The sequence below is a fragment of the Nerophis ophidion genome, linkage group LG03, assembly GCF_033978795.1.
Source record: "Nerophis ophidion isolate RoL-2023_Sa linkage group LG03, RoL_Noph_v1.0, whole genome shotgun sequence".
Taxonomy (NCBI): domain Eukaryota; kingdom Metazoa; phylum Chordata; class Actinopteri; order Syngnathiformes; family Syngnathidae; genus Nerophis; species Nerophis ophidion.
Genome location: NC_084613.1, coordinates 43,753,829 through 43,773,638, shown reverse-complemented (window position 1 = coordinate 43,773,638; position 19,810 = coordinate 43,753,829). Strand labels below are relative to the sequence as shown.

The 19,810-nt window shown below is 38.3% G+C and overlaps 2 protein-coding genes across 8 annotated transcripts in view; one reads left to right on the top strand and one right to left on the bottom strand.

Annotated features, from left to right (window-relative positions):
* Positions 1-1,513: 1,513 nt before the first annotated feature.
* arf6b (ADP-ribosylation factor 6b) overlaps positions 1,514-19,810 on the bottom strand; it is a 37,217-nt gene continuing 18,920 nt past the window's right edge. For 2 of the 4 annotated variants that reach the window (XM_061895281.1, XM_061895283.1), the window contains one exon: positions 1,514-3,308. In XM_061895281.1, the coding sequence (XP_061751265.1) occupies positions 2,298-2,825 (528 nt within the window). In that variant the 5' untranslated portion in view covers positions 2,826-3,308 and the 3' untranslated portion in view covers positions 1,514-2,297. Of the gene's footprint in view, positions 3,309-3,527; positions 3,688-19,810 lie in introns of those variants that run through there. The other 2 variants (XM_061895282.1, XM_061895280.1) reach the window with 2 other exon arrangements.
* The window catches only part of aspg (asparaginase homolog (S. cerevisiae)), a 31,046-nt gene continuing 19,618 nt past the window's right edge, over positions 8,383-19,810 (top strand). For 2 of the 4 annotated variants that reach the window (XM_061895278.1, XM_061895277.1), the window contains exons 1-2: positions 8,400-8,880; positions 17,269-17,395. In XM_061895278.1, coding sequence (XP_061751262.1) covers positions 8,631-8,880; positions 17,269-17,395 — 377 coding nt within the window. In that variant the 5' untranslated portion in view covers positions 8,400-8,630. Of the gene's footprint in view, positions 8,881-17,268; positions 17,396-19,810 lie in introns of all 4 variants that reach the window. The other 2 variants (XM_061895275.1, XM_061895276.1) reach the window with 2 other exon arrangements.

Below are 19,810 nucleotides of genomic sequence, written 5' to 3'. Positions count from 1 at the left end.
TATAAGACAGTGGTTCCCAACCAGTGGTCCGTGAAGCATTTGCTACCGGTGCCGCACAGAACCAATTTATAAACCACCGCATTTTTCTCCGTTTGCCTGCCCCACTAAAGACAACAATAAGCTTTTTAATAGATGTATATTACAACGCCTTTGTTTTTTTTCATTGGACAGTGTGCATTAAAAATGTTAATGTGCCAGATTGTAGCCAAAGGCTAATTTCCCCCTGCAGTGTCATTGTATAAAGCAGGGGTTCTTAATCTTTTTGACCTCGGAACCCAACTTTTCGACTACAGAGGGGCCCTGGAACCACACTATATATTAACACTGGATTAGTAATCTTACTCTTGATTTTGATCACATTCAATAATTATATCTAACCTACTTGCAGTTTACTACCTTGTCAAATGATATAAAAACATGTTAATCATAAAGATTATATTATTATTTAACAAATTAACCTTAGGCTCAGGTCAGGCTGATTTGAAAAAAAAAGTAGTAACCAAATAAAAAAAACATCTACATTCATTATGTATTATGTCGTGCGAAAATAAACAAAATTAATGTTTCATAACTTAAGTGTCAATAAAATTAAAAGTGCAAATGAGAATACAACTTCACATCAGTCACAATTTTGGCGCTTATTTTCTCTGACATTTGCGGCAGACTTCTGTTTGTTTTATATTGTCATTATTGCCACAAGTGGTGGAAAAGTGTATTACAACTGAGCACCGCCGCTACCTATACAGACCACAGTTGAAAAACACATTACGTTGTAAAGGGCGCTCACGGCCCTATGGTTCAGAAACATTGGCATTTAGTATAAGCTAACGTGTTGGGGACCACGCATCCATCCATTTCCTACTGCTTGTCCCTTTTGGGGTCACGAAGGGTGCTGGAACCTCTCAGCTGCATTTGGACGGAAGGCGGTGTACACCCTGGACAAGTCACCACCTCATCGCAGGGCCAAAACACAGATAGACAACCTTCACACACTAGGGCCAATTTAGTGTTGCCAATCAACCTATCCCCAGGTGCATGTTTTTGGCAGTGGCAGGAAGCCGGAGTACCTGGAGGGAACCCACGCAGTCATGGGGAGAACATGCTAACTCCACACAGAAAGATCCTGAGCCCGGGATGGAACTCAGGACTACCATCTCTTCGCTAAATAACACACCCTGGGCTCCCATTACTTCAGCGTTGTAGTGAATTGATTTTTCATGCTCATTGTTTTTTTTGTCGTTTTTATCTGCCACACATGGAAAGCTGGTCTGTGAAAATAATGCATACATTAAACCAGTCCCTTCTATAACACATAGGTAATAGTGACATAATGAGCTAATTATACATTAATATTCATATGTAGTCTTTGTTACTGCCGGCCCACAGCAGGGCAACCATAACTGGATAAAAGGTGCATGGTAAGGGATGTAAAGTTAGTTTGAAACACTGTGGCCCAATCCACCTTACTAAGATTGTAATGATTTACCAAGTGTGGAATTACAAAGAGACAAAGCAGCTTTCAAATCACTTTTTTAATAAGACAATGACAAGGTCTGTACATGGATCCCACCCGGAACCAAATAAGAGCTGCAGCAAAGACTTGACTGCGTGAAAGGTGGGGTCCCTGATGGAGCTTTGCTGCACATCATGCTACAGATCTAGGCGGCCATCATCGTATGATATCCCGATAATCGAGACAGGTGAAGGACATTCCTTTGGAGAGATGATATGACCCACTCTGAATTCAAATCGCATCCCAACGAGCATGTTTCAGAGGCATTTTGTTGAATAATCAGCACATTTAGGTATCAAGACATGACAGTTTAATATACAGCCCATAATAAGGGGATTGAGTGAGGGCTGATGCAATCTTTTCTTTAAGACATGTAACAATTCAGGACATTCCCATTTGCAGCAATGAAGAAACACCCTTCTAGCAAATACTAGTCATCATAGTAACGTGTCATAGTCCATTATAGAGCCCCAGCCCAAGAATGCTGAAAACCTCAGCATTATTAGAAAAATTATATAAAACAGGAACAAAAGAACAGGCAAAGGTGGTGAACTTTAGAATTGATTAATTGAATATTCAAGAAGCAAGCCCTAAAATGTTGAGATAAAGTCTGCTACGCAGGACAAGCTTTTATTTTTAACCAGCAACCCAATCTGCAGATGAATTAACTATTAGGTAAATGCAGTATTAAAAATAAACAAGGGTAATCAATTTGTACGTAACCACTCACCGGAGCGGTTGTTTGGTAATATAGTTTTGACCTAAAACAGTCAGCACTCCATCATTAAGATTTGTAGTTGGAGGTTAGCCATGTGAGGCCTTCGTAAAGTCCGTCACCTGTGGTGGCACAGGAGGGTTGAACATACCAATTCCTGTCTCGAATGCGGGTCAATCCCAGCTTCTCCTGGATTTCGTGCGGCTTCATGGCGTCGGGAAGGTCTTGCTTATTGGCGAATATCAAGATGATGGCATCCCTCATCTCCCGGTCATTGATGATGCGGTGGAGTTCCTGCCGCGCCTCGTCGATGCGATCCCGGTCGGCACAATCCACCACGAAAATAAGCCCCTGCGTCCCGGTGTAGTAGTGTCGCCACAGGGGGCGGATCTTATCCTGCCCGCCGACGTCCCACACGTTGAACTTGACGTTTTTGTACGTGACCGTCTCCACGTTGAAGCCCACCGTGGGGATAGTGGTGACCGACTGTCCCAGTTTCAGTTTGTACAGGATTGTCGTCTTCCCGGCGGCGTCCAGTCCCAGCATCAGTATTCTCATCTCCTTGTTCCCGAATATCTTAGACAGCATCTTCCCCATTTTCAACTCTTGTGCATTAAAATACCTTGCTGGTAATGATTAAAAAAAACAGTATTTGTTGTATTCCTTGAGGTTAATTATAGGCTTATCTGTGAAAGCATGACTGCCAGTGAGAAGGTTAGAACAGCACTCTCATGTTGCTATAGGTCAGGATGCTGCTGCATGGACGTACTAAACAAGTAGCACCGTGCGGCCTGTTCACACCATGCCTTGCTACTCTAAGAACTGTTGCGGATGTGTGGGCATTCTTAACTCCAAAACTGTCTAAAAGGGAGTCATTGGTGTGTTAAAATGGTATCTAACACGACAAGAGTCCTCCTGGCGAGGTGTGACAGTCTCTTTACCTGCTGCGCCCCGGCTCTTTCGACACTATTGGGTGAGGACAATTCGCCTTTCTGCAGCCAACCAAAGCTTTTTTTTTTTCCAGAGAAGTCCTCTGTGACTCAGCAACACATGTAGACGAGCATGAAAACTCTCGCCCCCCTGTAAGGAGATTAAAGAAGAGTGTCAGACAAGCCAAGTTAGCTCATGTCCGTTAATGACGGCTAGCAAGCTAACGAGCTTGTAGCCTAGCGCGCTAGCTAGCAGTTAGCGGAAAAAAAAGGCAACCGTATCCTGTTTCAGACAAGGCGCGGATCATGAGAAATACTCGCTTCGCCTGACTTTAAATGGGACTATTGAGTAAAATACAAGCCGGTTTACCTGCGTTCGGCTTTCACTTTTGATCTCCGGTAGTAGATTTTCTCCTTTAAGCCGCGCTGGTCGAGGCAGTGTTACACCGGAAAGGCGTGGAGCTGCCTTCACAGCCACTTCCTGCCCTCCACTTCATTGAATGCTGCTGGTGCGTTCAAAGACGACTACGGAAACAATGCCACTCCACTCAACTACTTTATCGGCACGTCAAAGATGTCACAACGATAAAGCCGAACAGTAATGCGGACTTGCAAGAGGCCGTTAAAGAGGAAAAAAATATATTCAAATGTATTTTTGTTAAAACTTGGTTGTATACCGTTATCTTTAAAAACAAAAAAACATATTAAACGTTACATTCGTTGAATCGCAATGTTGCTACATCAGTAAAGCGTAATAGCGCCATCTTACGGCTGAAATACGCATTAACAAGAACTGCAAACATTTCTGTGGTCAGCCTCGACTAATTTAAAACAGATGAGCAACAACTTCAGCCACTTTAGCATTAAATTATTGTGGTTGAAAGTGATAATAAAATAACAAAAGTAATAAAAAATGATGCATGAGTGTGTCGCTTATTTTGACGCAAACAATGTATATATATTTATCAACACATTACATTTATGTGTTGATAGAGATGCTAATAAATCAGAAGGCCGTCTGATAGTTGTATTATTTATTTAATCAACATACAAAACACAATATACACTTACAGTTAGTGCACCAACCCAAAGACCCTCTCTCCACCCCCATTTAAGCTCATTAATTCTCACTCACAAGGGTTGTTTCCTCCTATTATTAACATTCTGGTTCCTACCTTACATATCAATGCAGTGTGCAAGTGATACAGTCCGTGAAGCACACAGGATGCCGTGTGCTGCTGGTCCACTAATAGTGCTAACTTCTAACAAGTTAATTTTATTCATTTTCATTCATTACTAGTTTCTATGCAACTTTTTTTTTCATTTTAAGTTTCTTTTTTGTTCAAGAACACTTTTATTTGTTTTTAATACAATAGAAAATCAAGTACTTTATTGACCCATGGGTGAAATTCACCACCACAGTTCGCTCACACTGGACAATAATAATAATAAATAATATAACTTATATCATATATAAGTTGGCCATGCTCCCTCCACCCCAGCGGACGATGGCGTGGAACACCGCAGAGGCCACCACAAGTGTATATGTTTCTTTTACTTTTTATTCATAGCTGTATGTAGAAGTGGCTGGTTGTATCCACTGCTTTAGTGCCTTTCATGTCCTCTGTGTTCTTTGATGTTTGATTTTTCCCTCTTACACACATGTGAGAGGGATGTGTAATATGGCTCTGAGTTGTTGTTGTGTTTTTCCCTTGGCCTCAGTCTGGACCCCCTCTCCAGGGCCCAGGCTTAAACCGATTTTTTCATTGTATTTTATTTTAATCTTCTATTTCCCCCCCACTTGTTTACCTGTATCTCACATTTTTTGTCAGGGGCGCTGGAAGCCGGCAGACCCGTCAGCGATCCTGTTCTGTCCCCCTGTAATGTTTGTCTGATCTTGAATGGGATTGTGCTGAAAATTTAAATTTTCCTGAAGGAATAAATAAAGTACTATCTATCTATCTATCTATCTATATATTATATATATGATATATGAATAATATAAATATATTCTACATTTAGGTGCATTCAAGAAGGAACATATGCATTATACAGTCTGATGGCTGACATTATCTTCACCAGACTAGGTTGTCAATGAAATTAAATTGTTTAAAAGAGTTCTTAAAACCAGGTCCAGTCCAGATTATGTCCAGGTCGGGCTCAGCGCATTGTTAAGTCTAATAATAAACTATGTCTGACATCAACTAAATTGACCACATGCATGCACTTTAATGTTGACAACCCTATCAAAGCCTGAGTAAAGTAGAATGCATTAATTGGAAACAGTTGGGAATGCACATGTTTTTGTTTTGCATCACTCTTCAAACGAATGTTTTTAGCAACATTTTCCACACATTTATTTACATTCTAATTTGGAAAATCAGTATCATAGAATGCATTTACATTGGATTTTTGATTGTACTTTTAAGACAGATTGTCGCCACACACACGGCTGTATTTTTTTGCTTACTTTTAACGTGGAATGGAATATATTTTTCTGACAATCTTTTTGGTTCTTGGTTCAGTGCTTAAGTACAGATATAGTATCTGTTAATTATTTTTTTTATGAAAGTAATTAGTATGTGTTGTGATGCTGGGATTTATTGCTCTTACCTTCTCATCTTCTTGTGTTTACGACTTTACGTGCACTAATTTGTTTATTTGTAAATATTACGTGATTTACTAGTACACGACCACTGCTCCAACAACTGTACTATTAGTGTAGTAATGTACTGCATCCTTTATGTGAACTCGTAAAACTATACCTCGTTCGTGTGAGTCCCTGTCACGTATGGAGAGGACGCACCCATATTGGTGACGTCATGGGAAGTAATCCGCCAGAATGTAGGGGTAGGCGATACTGTAAATGTTGATGTCGATGCAAAACAATGTAAATACAGTATCAGAATGGATCATTGTCAAGATCATAGAACATAAAACACAGCAGCAATTAAAGGAAAACATAATTAAACACTCCTATTGGTGAAAAATATATAAATACCACAATGAGATAACAAAACATCAATTTATGTGTCTCCATTGCAAAAATATATATATATTTTTTATGTCAGTATTTTACCAATATTTCAAGAACGTGATTTTGAATATGTTCAATTAAAACTTAATAATCCCCCCAAAATTAGGATGTCATACAATTGCAAACCTTGTCAAAATAAAATAACTAAACCCGTTTAGATTTTTTGATTTCTTCTGTCTGAATCGCATCGTATTCTATTTATTGAGATTCCCCTGCATTTGTTGATGTATAATACAAAAAAAAAAATCATATAGGTATTACCCTTTTCCTTTTTTATTGTATACACTTATTCGGCCTAAATCCAGTCTATAATTTATGAATAAACAATCACAAAAAACAATCATTTGGCTTCAAAGGTCCTTATCTACACTTACATACTTTATCCTTATACTTACTGAGTTTTTAAACAATATATGTAAATAACAATAAGGGCAGTCAAATGAGTTCATTTCTTAAACAATCAAACATTTGATTTATTAATCACAACAAATTACTTGCTTGCACAATTTAAATTAACTTTAAAAAAACTTTAAAAACAATATTTTTACACAAACGCAATTTTATCATCCTTTCTTAACAAAATATTTTACTTTAATAAACATTTATTTGCTTCAGTTTCAGCTAAAGCACAGGTGTCAAACTCAAGGCCCAGGGGCCAGACTTTGCCCGCCACATCATTTATGCGGCCTGTGAAAGCCCTGAAATAATATGAGTCAATAAAACATTTTTTTATTTACTAAATGTAATCTTTTCCTTGTGACAGACAGAAAGACATGTATTGCATTCTATTGAGTATATTCTAAATTTTAGTGTCTAATATTGCAACAAATATAATACTATCATTCATTTCAAACTTTTTGAAAATAAAACAAAATAAATATCTGCTTGAGTTATATCAAAGCAAGGTATTCATCAAAATTGTACACTGTAGACATGACAATAGATTAAAAAAAGGCACTTCAGTTGCCAGGATTTTACAGTTAAAAAAACTATAGTACAGTTTTTAAATTTACAGTAACATGCTGTAAATACCATCGTACATTTTAAGGCGAAGTTGTGGCAACTCAGCTACCAGTTTTTATTTTTTTTTACTGAAAAATTGATTTACTTATTTTTTACAGTGTATGTAATACAAATATATTCACATGCACAGCAATTAAACTTATATCATGAGGTGAATTCTTATACAATTAGATTCATAAATTATATACGGGTTACAAGCGGCCCTCTTACGGCAGCCATAACTGTGATGTGGCCCATGAATTGATTAACGTGGACCATGACTTAAACAAGTTGAAAAACTTATTCGGGTTTTACCATTTGTGTTGGCCCTGTGATGAGGTGGCGACTTGTCCAGGGAGTACCCCGCCTTCCACCTGAATGCAGCTGAGATAGGCTCCAGCGACCCCCGTTACCCCGAACGGGACAAGCGGTAGTAAATGGATGGACGTACTGTACTGTGCAATCTACTAATAAAAGTTTTAATCAATCAAAAAGCCTCAGTGTACCCGTGTTCGACACCCCTGATACAAAGTTTTGTATGCATTTTCAGCTAACGATTCACAGTTAAAGTAGAAAAGCATATGCATGCTCAGAAAACATTGGCTGGTTAATCTGTGTTGACACATGATTAATGCAATCCATCCATCCATCCATTTTCTACCGCTTATTCCCTTTCGGGGTCGCGGGGGGCGCTGGCGCCTATCTCAGCTACAATCGGGCGGAAGGCAGGGTATACCCTGGACAAGTCGCCACCTCATCGCAGGGCCAACACAGATAGACAGACAACATTCACACTCACATTCACACACTAGGGCCAATTTAGTGTTGCCAATCAACCTATCCCCAGTCTTTGGAAGTGGGAGGAAGCCGGAGTACCCGGAGGGAACCCACGCATTCACGGGGAGAACATGCAAACTCCACACAGAAAGATCCCGAGCCTGGATTTGAACCCAGGACTGCAGGAACTTCGTATTGTGAGGCAGACGCACTAACCCCTCTGACACTGTGAAGCCCTGATTAATGCAATATTTTTTGTTAATAATCACGTGTGTTATCTCATTAAAGTTGACGGATCTAGTAATATAAACAACAAAACAGATGATCGTAAAAGTAAGCACAAAATAAAATTGACATATCAATTATCATCGCTCTGGAGTCGACTTGCAACTGATACTGGTCTCGACACGAGCAGCATTTGGATCGATCTCTGGCCACCTACGAGAATGTCCTCAAGCAAAACACATGGACCAGGAGGAAGCAGGTCATTGACCTCAGCGTTACGCGTACATGTCATTACCGCAATGGTTTTATTTAGAAAATGAAAGATTATTTTTGGTGTAGACAGCTGACGTTGTTGAGGGTCCCCGTGACGTTGAAAGAGCACGCCTGAGGAAGCCTGCAGGGGAACAGCACCGGGCGGGCTCAGTCGTCGTCATGGCGGATACATCCCCGAACACCATGACGTCCATGGCCCGGGCTTTGTCCCATCACAAACTGGACCTGCTGGAATCTAATGAAGTGGTTCTTCCCCGCAATTCCCAGGTGCATCCGTGCCGAAGGAGACAGTTGTCGAGCTGCGGCTCGCTCGATTTCTCCGAGCAGGCCAGCTCACCGACCGCCGCCGAAGCGCGCGTCTTGGTCGTCAACACAGGAGGTACCATCGGGATGACGCTTCTTGACAACGGTATCTATGTTACTTTTACCCTTCATTTATCTAAATTCTCCGTGGTGTCCCAGCAAGGTCATCCTGCTAGCACTCTTGGTAAAGCGTCTTGTTAGCTCCTTCTGGAGCACGAGGCTGCATGGCCACATGAAAGTGCGTCCCTAAATAGTCTTCTCGATTTATTGTTCCTTCCAAAAACATTTACATGTGACCACTCATGAACCATCAGCATTTGATTTCATAAGTTGCTACATACGTAGCTATAGATGCGGTATAGCACAGTTGGTAGAGCGGCCGTGCCAATAACTTGAGGGTTCCAGGTTCGATTCCCGCTTCCGCCAACCTAGTCACTGCCTTTGTGTCCTCACCTGCTCCCAGTGCCACCCACACTGTAAATCTAACTTAGATAATAAATGAGTCCCTGGAGAAAAGCGCTATATAAATATTCACAATTCACATATTTGCAACCATATGGTAAGAGCCGTGATTCTCAAAATACACTCTCAGAGAACACTAGGCTCTCCTAGTATCAACATAATGACCAACAATAAAATACAGTAAAAACTAGGCAGAGGTGTTTTTTAAAGTATCTTATAAAGCAGGGGTTCTCAACCTTTTTTCAGTGATGTACCCCCTGTGAACATTTTTCAATTCAAGTTCCCCCTAATCAGAGCAAAGCATTTTTTGTTGAAAAAAAGAGATGAAGTAAAAATACTGCACTATGTCATCAGTTTCTGATTTATTAAATTGTATAACAGTGCAGAATATTGCTCATTTGTAGTGGTCTTACTTGACCTATTTGGAAAAAAAGATATAAAAATAACAAAAAATTTGTTGAAAAATAAACAAGTGATTCAATTATAAAAAATATTTCTACACGTAGAGGTAATCATCAACTTAAAGTGCCCTCTCTGGGGATTGTAATAGAGATCCATCTGGATTCATGAACATTTCTTCACAAAAAAATAAATCTATAACATCATTATTTATGGAACATGTCCATAAAAAATCTAGCTGTCAACACTGAATATTGCATTGTTGTATTTTTTTCCCACAGTTTATGAACTTACATTCATATTTTGTTGAATTATTATTCAATAAATATATCTACAGTATAAAGGATTTTTGAACTGTTGCTAATTTTAGAATATTTTTAAAAAATCTCACGTACCCCTTGGCATACCTTCAAGTACCGCCAGGGGTACGTGGACCCCCATTTGAGAACCACTGTTATAAAGTATTGCTGAAATTCCCCCAGGGATCAATAAAGTACTTTCTATTCTAGTTTTAACAGTAACACCTTAATAACGGCTCAAGTCACGTAATTACAACAATTTACGAGGGGATTCTTTCACCCACCACTAGATGAAGTTCCACAGTTTGAGAATCTCTGGGTAAGAGCATTTCTGATAATTTATGGCCATAAACAACAGCATAGTGTGTTTCTGGTCACTTCTTCCACTCACACAGGAAGTGGTGGCTTAGTGTTGTTGTTTATATGGGTCCCAGTTATTTAAAGCAGTGATTATCGAACCTTTTTCACCGTGTACCACCTCAGAAAAAAACTTGAAGTTCCCAATACTACTATAATGACCAACTTTAAATTTCAGTAGCGTATTAAGCCCAAATATTCATTAAAAACATGGCAGAGGTTTTATTTAACTAGTGTATTTAACATTTTAGCCACTGTAACATTACAGACAATTTGAATATAGAACAATAAAGACTGTACTTTAATTAAGTGATTGTTTGGCGTACTGCAAGATGGAGCCTGCATACCACACGTAGCACAGTTTGATAATCACTCATTTAAAGTATTTCTGACAGTACATCCTTGTAGTATATGCAGGAAATATTGCATTATAATACAAATTAATTAGATTGTTTTCCTTAAAGGGGACTTGTACTTTTTTGAGGTGAATTTGGCCTATTATTCACAATAGGGACGAAAAAGTATATCTCGATATATTTTTACTTAATCTCGATATCCGATATATTTTCCGGTGAAAGTATTTATATAAAGATGTTAATTTTTTTGCGAGATTCACTGAAATCGAACAAAATGACAACTGTACTGTAAACAGTCAGTGGCACTTTTATTAACCCACTTAGTCAAGATGGGTATTTAACAGGATAGAAAATAAACTGTTTAAGTAGCACAGAGTTACACAACATAAATAAAATAGAAAAACAATCAATGTATGAAAAAAATAGTAACATATTCTTTCTATATAAAATAAATAACGTAGCTGTGCAAATTATGCAAAATGTATCAAACTCAGATAAAAAATAAATTTGCAGGCAGGCACTTTTAAATTCCCAGTCGACGATGTAATGGACTGTCACACACGTACGGTTCTGTGGTCTAACTTAGGGCTGGGCGATATGGCCTTTTATTAATATCTCAATATTTTTAAGCCATGTTACGATACATGATATATATCTCGATATTTTGCCTTAGCCTTGAATTAACACCTGATGCATATAATCACAGCAGTATGATGATTATATGTTGATTGATTGATTGAAACTTTTATTAGTAGACTGCACAGTACAGTACATATTCCGTACAATAGACCACTAAATAGTAACACCCGTATAAGTTTTCAACTTGTTTAAGTCGGGGGTCCATGTAAATCAATTTATGGTACAAATATATACTGTCAGCAAAACACAGTCATCACACAAGTTAATCATCAGAGTATATACATTGAATTATTTACATTATTTAAAATCCGGGGGGTGGGAAGTGGAGGGGCTCAGGTTTGGTTGATATCAGCACTTCAGTCATCAACAATTATATCATCTGAGAAATGGACATTGAAACAGTGTTGTCGCACAGAGACAAACCCACGATATATCGAGTATTTCGATATATCGCTCAGCCCTAGTCCTACTAGACACATGTATGTGGTCAGCGCCAAGTAAGTGACTTGACTTAATTGTGCGACCATGATGTTTTTTGTTTCAAAGTAATTCAACTAATCAATGTCAAAATATAAACAGTATTAATAATGACCAAAATGTCAGCTACTGTCTTGTTCTAAAACACCAATGAAAATTAAATATAGCATTTAGACAGGCTATTCTATAGCAAAATTCATCACGTGTGTGCCACAATCATGTGTGTTCTTAAATGTGTTTCACATCTTCCATGTCAAGAGCAGTTTTGATTTGGCTTACATGGTAAACAACTCAAATGTTGGCCATTGTTTTATCCCGACGCATACATTTGTCCAAATGTGGCAAAGTAGACGCATTGTGCGTTTCCTGGACGTCGTCTACATCGCTAAAAGAAAAATCTAAGGAAGAGAAACACTGGCACAGTGGAAGATGGCACATCTTCCACTAGTTTTTTAAATATATAAATCGCCCACTTGAAAATTCCCTCTTCTCTTCCTTGACTCTCGTCGTCATTTGGGATGTCTGTAGCGATTTTCCTTCCTGGTTCCATGACCCGCCCCCAGTTTGCCTCTAATTGGCCAAATCTCAACCAATCGTGACTCATCATGGTAAACAACCAACCAATCATGGGTGGTTTTATACGTGCAAGGACGTCTTGAAAGGAGGAAAGGGATGGGTTTAGTAGCCTGCGGAGCAGGAGAGAACAAGGAACACAACAAATAAGTGCCGTTTGGTTATTTTAATGTGAAATAATTTATTACGATCCATCCATCCATTTTCTACCTCTTATCCCGTTTGGAGTCGTGGTGGGCGCTGGAGCTTATCTCAGCTACAATTGGACAGAAGGTGGGGTACACCCTGGACGATATTTTCTTAATTCATACCCATCCATTGCCTACCGCTTGTCCCGTTCGGGATCGCGGGGGGTGCTGGAGCCTATCTCAGCTGCTTCGGGTGGATGGCGGGGTACACCCTGGACAAGTCGCCACCTCATCGCAGGACCAACACAGATATACGGACACATTCACACACTAGGGACTATTTAGTGTTGCCAATCAACCTATCACCAGGTGCATGTTTTTGGAGGTGGGAGGAAGCCGGAGTACCCAGAGGGAACCCACGCAGTCACGGGGAGAACATGCAAACTCCACACAGAAAGATCCCGAGCCCGGGATTGAACCCAGGACTACTCAGGACCTTTGTATTGTGAGGCACATGCACCAACCCCTGTTCCACCATGCTGCCCTTAATTCATATCTCATTTAAAAATATATTTATATATAGCACAAACTCAATATATCGCCCAGCCCTAGTTCACAATCATGAGACAAGACAATGGATGTATTTTAAAAAAAATACATTTAAAATCCTAATTAAAAGTCTGCTTACAATAGAGCTAATGGGAGGTCCTCCATTCTGCCCAAAAAGCCTTCTAAATAACCATCCCAAAAGCGCCAACAATACTCAATTCACATTTCGTGACTTGAAAATTAACCAAGTATTAGTGATATTGTTATTATAGGCACTAACGCAAACACACCGTTTATAGCGGTGACTTGTTTAGAGGAAGCTAACCAACTTGTGTGGCTATGGTGACTTCAACCGCTGGTGAGCTGCTTTCTCGCCTCGGAGCTCGCGAAAGTTTATTCTAAATCATAAACAATGCCCCTCCCCTTTATAAAAGAAGGATGTGGACATAATCCCACAAGTTGGTCAACTTTGGCATCCATTTTAGACCCAGAAATTGCAAGAAAGACACGAAAAGTTGCTTGGTCTGCACTTGATTCAACCCCTTCCTTTTTTTCCCCCCACGAGAATAATGAGTCATTCTTCAGCAAACGGGAGTATATGGACATCCTGTCAGTCAGCATCCTAGTGACAGCAGAGCCATACTTGCCAACCCTCACAGATTTTCCAGGAGACTCCCGAAATTCAGCGCCTCTCCCAAAAACCTCCCAAGTTTTTGAAATTCAGGCGGCGCTGGAGGCCACGCCCCTTCCAGCTGCAGGCAGACCTGACTCAATGTTGTGACCCTCTTAAACAGGACAATACTGCCATCTACTGTACATAGAATAGAATGTAAATATATTCTACATTTAAGCGCAGTCAAAGAACATGCATTAGGGAGTCTGTTCTGAAGCCCACAGTAAAGAGAAGTAACTTCATCAAATCGCGTCGTTATTGACTCCAACCCAATATATTACACAGTCGACGAGCAAAATGGAGAAGTACACTTGCACGTTCCAGAACAATTGGAAACAAGAATTTCAGTTTATCCAGGAGAGTTCGAAGGGTAAGTGGTATGTTGCCTTTAAATTTTGTAGAACAGACTTCTCCATTGAACACGGCGGCCGAACGGATGTACTCAGTCATGAACGGTCAGCGAAGCACAAAGCGTCCGCAGCGCAGCATCGTTCACAACCCAGTATTATGGGCCACCTCGCAAAATAAAGACCCGATCGTGTAACTTATGCTGAGACAAATATGGCTATGCTGATAGCTGGAAGCAACATCCCGTTCTTCTTTGCGGATGTCTACAACAAATCCGTGATATATGTTCCCGGATTCGGAGATCGCTCGCCAATACGCAAATGGCAGAACAAAGGTTACTCAAATAGTGAAATGTAAGTGTTGTTGTTCTTTTTAGTAACCAGCAAGCACAGTACAGTTAGTAGAACAACTGTGTTTTTATTACTGTGTATTTGATAGGTGCCGTCGAAAATTCAACAATTTTTTTTATTTATATGTATAATAAAATAAGTATATACATCTAGAATTCACTGAAAGTCAAGTATTTCATACATATATATATATATATATATATATATATAAATATATACATATAATATATATATACATACACATATATATATACATACACACATATATATATATATATACATACACACATATATATATATATATATATATATACATACACACATATATATATATATATACATACACACATATATATATATACATACACACACATATATATATATACATACATACACATATATATATACATACACACACATATATATGTACATACACACACATATATATATGTACATACACACATATATATATATATATATATATATATATATATATATGAAATACTCGAGTTGGTGAACTATATACTCCTCCCCTCTTAACCACGCCTCCGCCCCACACCCACCACCTCCCGAAATCGGAGGTCTCAAGGTTGGCAAGTATGAGCAGTAAGTGATGTTTTATCATGGCTCTTGGCTCCCATAAAGTCTGCAGTGAGTAATCAGTGATGTTAAAGAAAACAAAAACCAAACCTTGTGATGCGTTTTTGAAATGTATGCTTCGCCCTATGCTTAAAATGATCTAAATACATAAATATTAAATGTTATTATAAATGTGCCTGTTTTTCCATTACGTCATGCATATAAAACATATATGGAGGTGTTTGGATGTTTTTAGATCGTTTTAGAGGCAGAATAGATTAACTCCCATAGGTTTCATTGTAAGCTGACTTTTGATTGCATTTATTTACTAATTAGCATGCATAAAAAATAAAAACATGTTTGTCTTACATAAGGATTGTGAAAGATCGGCAAAATTCCAAAACAAAGTGCAGTTCCCCTTTAAGACAGAATTAACACCGCTGACAAAGGACTGACTCTTGGCCACCCATCCCACTTTAATACATCTTAATTCAATTATTTATTGTTTAGTTATTCATTTTTACTGGTGCTCGATTAATAGACAGATATCAGGAATTGTAAAGTCACAGCGATAATCCCGATAACATTAAGAATTATTTAATAACAGATAAAGAAAAAAATACTCCAATGAGGCAATGTTACCCTTACTTTTCTGAAGGTGGCTTAGGGTGAGCAAATAATGCGGTCCAATTCTCTTACTCGACTCTCAAAAACTCCCCCTAAGCTCATTGTAAACAAACATGTCGTCAATCGACTTCACTGTTTCAGAGAAATACTTTTCACCTGTTTTTTGCATCAAACATATCAGCCACATGAAACGGCAGCATCGCTAAGGCTGTGTTTTGAAAGCCTGGGAAAACGCCTGGGCTGCTGACTGCCCCCATACCTTTTGTTGGTGCTCAGCTGACGAAAAGAAAGACTCAAACTACAGTTAAACATACATATTTAAAAAAATCAAAGTTATCGGTTATCAATCTTGAGAAGTGGGAAGTTATCGGTATCGGCTTAAAATGTGAATTTATTTATTCTACTTGATTTATTCGGTTTTCCTTCATCATTGAATAAGTTATCTATCGCACTGCAACAAAATAACCATCACAGCAAGTGATGGCTTGGAGTTGTTGTGGATTCAAGTTATTTTAAGTAGTATGTAGTCCATATTACACCACAATTACACATTTTGTCAAAGACAAAATGAACACTGTTGACTCTTATCCACTTTTCCCCATTGTTTCCACTCACACAGAAAGTGATGGCTTACTAACAGGGGATGTTTTTTGCCTGGACCCCAGGAAGAATAGTCTCCACTGCGGTGTAGACTAATGGGGATCCTTAATAAACTAAACTAAACTAAACTAAACCGTTGTTTATTTGGATCAGTTATTTTAGGTGTACATCATAACTCAAACTAAGTATTTTTTTTTTTAAATAAATGACAAAATAACAATATTAAATATAAGACTAGCTTGGCCCTGCGGCACATGCTACAAGTTTCAACGAATAACGAGATATTCACAATAAATTAGGCAACATTTGGAGCAAGCCCAATGCATAAAACCCAAAGGTCCACTCTCAAGGTCGGTTATCTAGTTTCTGTTTGTGGCAACGTTGCCTTAGAAAACATGTTGCGTTATGCCAGTGCTTCTCAAATAGGGGGGTGCGGGTGAAACATGTTTTATCAGTATCATGCAGCATATCATGCTTCAAAACCCACTTCGAGTAGCTGTGCACTACAAAATGTGCTCATTGTAGCCATTAATCCTGACTTCACCATTTTGATTGTTAAAAAAAAATGCACAAATTGTTTTATTCATTTTTTTTTTTAAGTAAGTGTTTCTTTAAATATTTTGGGCTCCTGACTTAATGTTTCTGATCAATAAATTGTAAATCACTGCTTTATCCATAATGTGGCCTTTCAGTAAACAGTCCAACAGCTCTGGAGATTATCAGATATTTTGAACCCTTAAAAGGACAGAAAAGGGGTCAAATTAGATAAGATCCAATTCTTCCTACTCCTGTTGAATTGTGCAAGTCCAACCAAGTCTGCAAGTACAATATTTTGTTGATTTATATCTTCCAGTGTGGCGATCAAAATTTAAACAGAGCATACCTTGTGGCATTTGGAAGGCTAATTATAAGCCTCACATGTTGCACGACACTGTTCGTCTGTCACTGGCGTGCATGTCAGACCTTTTGTCTTCCACTAGAGTGCAGTGTGACACTGATAAATAGGATTATCAGGTGACAGCCAATCCCCAGAATTGTTCTTGTGCCATTCATAACATTCTTGTTTTTTCATGAACAGTTCTTGCGCCAAAAGCTAATGCTTTTGTGAAGAGTTTGCGTAAACTGCCCATCCTCCATGATGAGATGTATGCCCAGCAGACCTGCATGTATGACTACTATGGATTTGAACACACCCTAGTCCTGCCGTAAGTGGACCCACTGTTCTGCAAAACCTTCTTTAAAGTGCAATATTTACACCACAAACCATAATAGTAACCATAATTGCAGAGTCAGTAATTTAATTCTTATTGACAGCTGTCATTGCGGAATATCAAAATATGTTTTAATTGCAAACAGTTAAGTTCACACACGTACAGGTTGCTCACATTCAATACATTCCCCCTGGCTGATTATTGGCTTGACCGAGATACAAATTGAGTAATTTATTTGTTGGATATCAAGTGCACTTTGTATTGCAACTTCATTGGCAGTGGTGTATTGTGTATTAATTAATTTATAGATTGTATTTTATGGTATTATGGTTTTATTCTTCCTTGAATGAATGTAGGTGCAATAATAATAATAATAATAATCCACGGCAAAAATATATTCTAGCTAGTTAATTATTACAGCCACAGGTAAGCTGCAGTCTGTTCCAGCTGACATTGGGAAAGAGGCTACACCATTGACAGAATCAGAGGGAAAATGTATAAATTATTGAATAAAAACTATTTGTATCTACTGTATCCATAACAATGACAGAGAAGTACCTCAAATTGAGATTGTCCCAATTTAAGAGCATTTTTTTCCATTCATGGGAAGGAAGAAAGTGAGTACAAAGGACAGTACTGGAAAAAAAAAGTGGAGGATGTTCATTGAATTAAAAAACAAAAAACATGACCGCACATATCACCAACATGACAAAGCAATTCTAGCGTATCGCTGCTAGACTACACAATACTGAAGCAGAATGAATCTAATACTAGTCCATCCATCCGTTTCCTACCGCTTATTCCCTTTGGGGTCGCGGGGGGCACTGGTGCCTATCTCAGCTACAACACCCTGGACAACCAATTGTGTTAAAATATCTAAACGGCAGACATTCATTCATGAAAATATGGAAAAGTTGCAGATTGTGCGTTTGACAGAGAACAACTGGAAGTAGCTAAAGGTCCACTCTGCAAGGTAAATGCTGTACATTATTACATTACATCATAAAATCACCAATTAATTTGAATTCAATCATTCCATTGGGTGACGATTTGAGATACAAGTGTTTTGAGTTAAGAGCTCTGTCACAGAACCAGTTGAGCTTGTATGTTGGGGTACTACTGTATTATAATATAAAACAGAAACAGTAAATTATATAATATAAAACATGCTTCATTATACTTTATTTTTACTGAATTAAACACAAAATACTAAATTTAAATATTGTACAAAATAGTGTGTTAAGTTAAAATGAAATGTGTATAATTATGAATTATTTAAAAAAAATGTATATACAAAAAATTATTAAAAATACATAGTATAAAGCAAAAAATAAGATTTAATTTAATTGGAAACCTAAAATGCATTAATAAATTTTTATTAATGGTGTATATTATGTAGGTTCTTAAAAGTTCCAGTAGAGTGGCAAAACAAGTTGCCTCAATATTGAATAAATATATATATATATATATGACAACACCAAAAGACTTCCAAAGTTTGCGAATAAATAGATTGATACTATTTTGAATGTTGATCATATCTCATTTAGATTCCTGAGCCATTTTGAGAGATAATGAGCAAACTAGTCACGTGATCCGTGATGTAGTGTTAGGAACCACAGATTCCCTCCCCATCAACAAGAATGCTAATCGAGCCGACCTTGTGAGAGCCAACAAAGATTTGGGAAAAATTTAGATTCAGAACCTTACATTTTTGAGCCCGAACGCAAATAGGATGAGCAATATGTTTTAGAAGCCAAGTGCTAAACAGTTGCAGCTTTATTGTGACACTTTACCATCCGCAGCATTGCTAGGTGCTAAACATACAAACTAACCATAATATAACAAACACTTACTGTAATATTTCCACTCTTGCTGGAATGCCGACCGACGGGATGCTCGCATACTTCTGTTTGGATGAACATTCAATTGCAATCCTCACGAAGGGTTAAAAAAGTTTCCGCAACTTTTTCAATCTTTTTGCCATCTTGGTGGATGTGAAAGTCGACCAGCCTCTCAGTCTATGGCTGCATTTGTCTACCACCAGGTGAAAGATGCGTGAATTATAATCCAGAATTAAATTTTTGCAAGTTTGAGACGAAGCAGAAGCAGTCGCTGGCTTATAGTGTCAACAATAGCAGCGTAAGCTAGCATTAGCTCAATGCGCCGCTAAAATAAGCCATCTGCATTTGCATTTTTAATAACAATATCACTCATATTTGGTTAATTTATGTCACAACATGTAAATTGAGTATTGTTAGTGGTTTTCCACTCTCCCGGTAATTTAAAAATAATCTCTATCGGACTTTTCACATGTTTCGACCAGGAGCTGTCAACAGACCAGCCGTATCAATTGTGTTGACACTGTCTTTGGCTGCCATATAAATGCATTCAGTGGATTTAATAAATGGT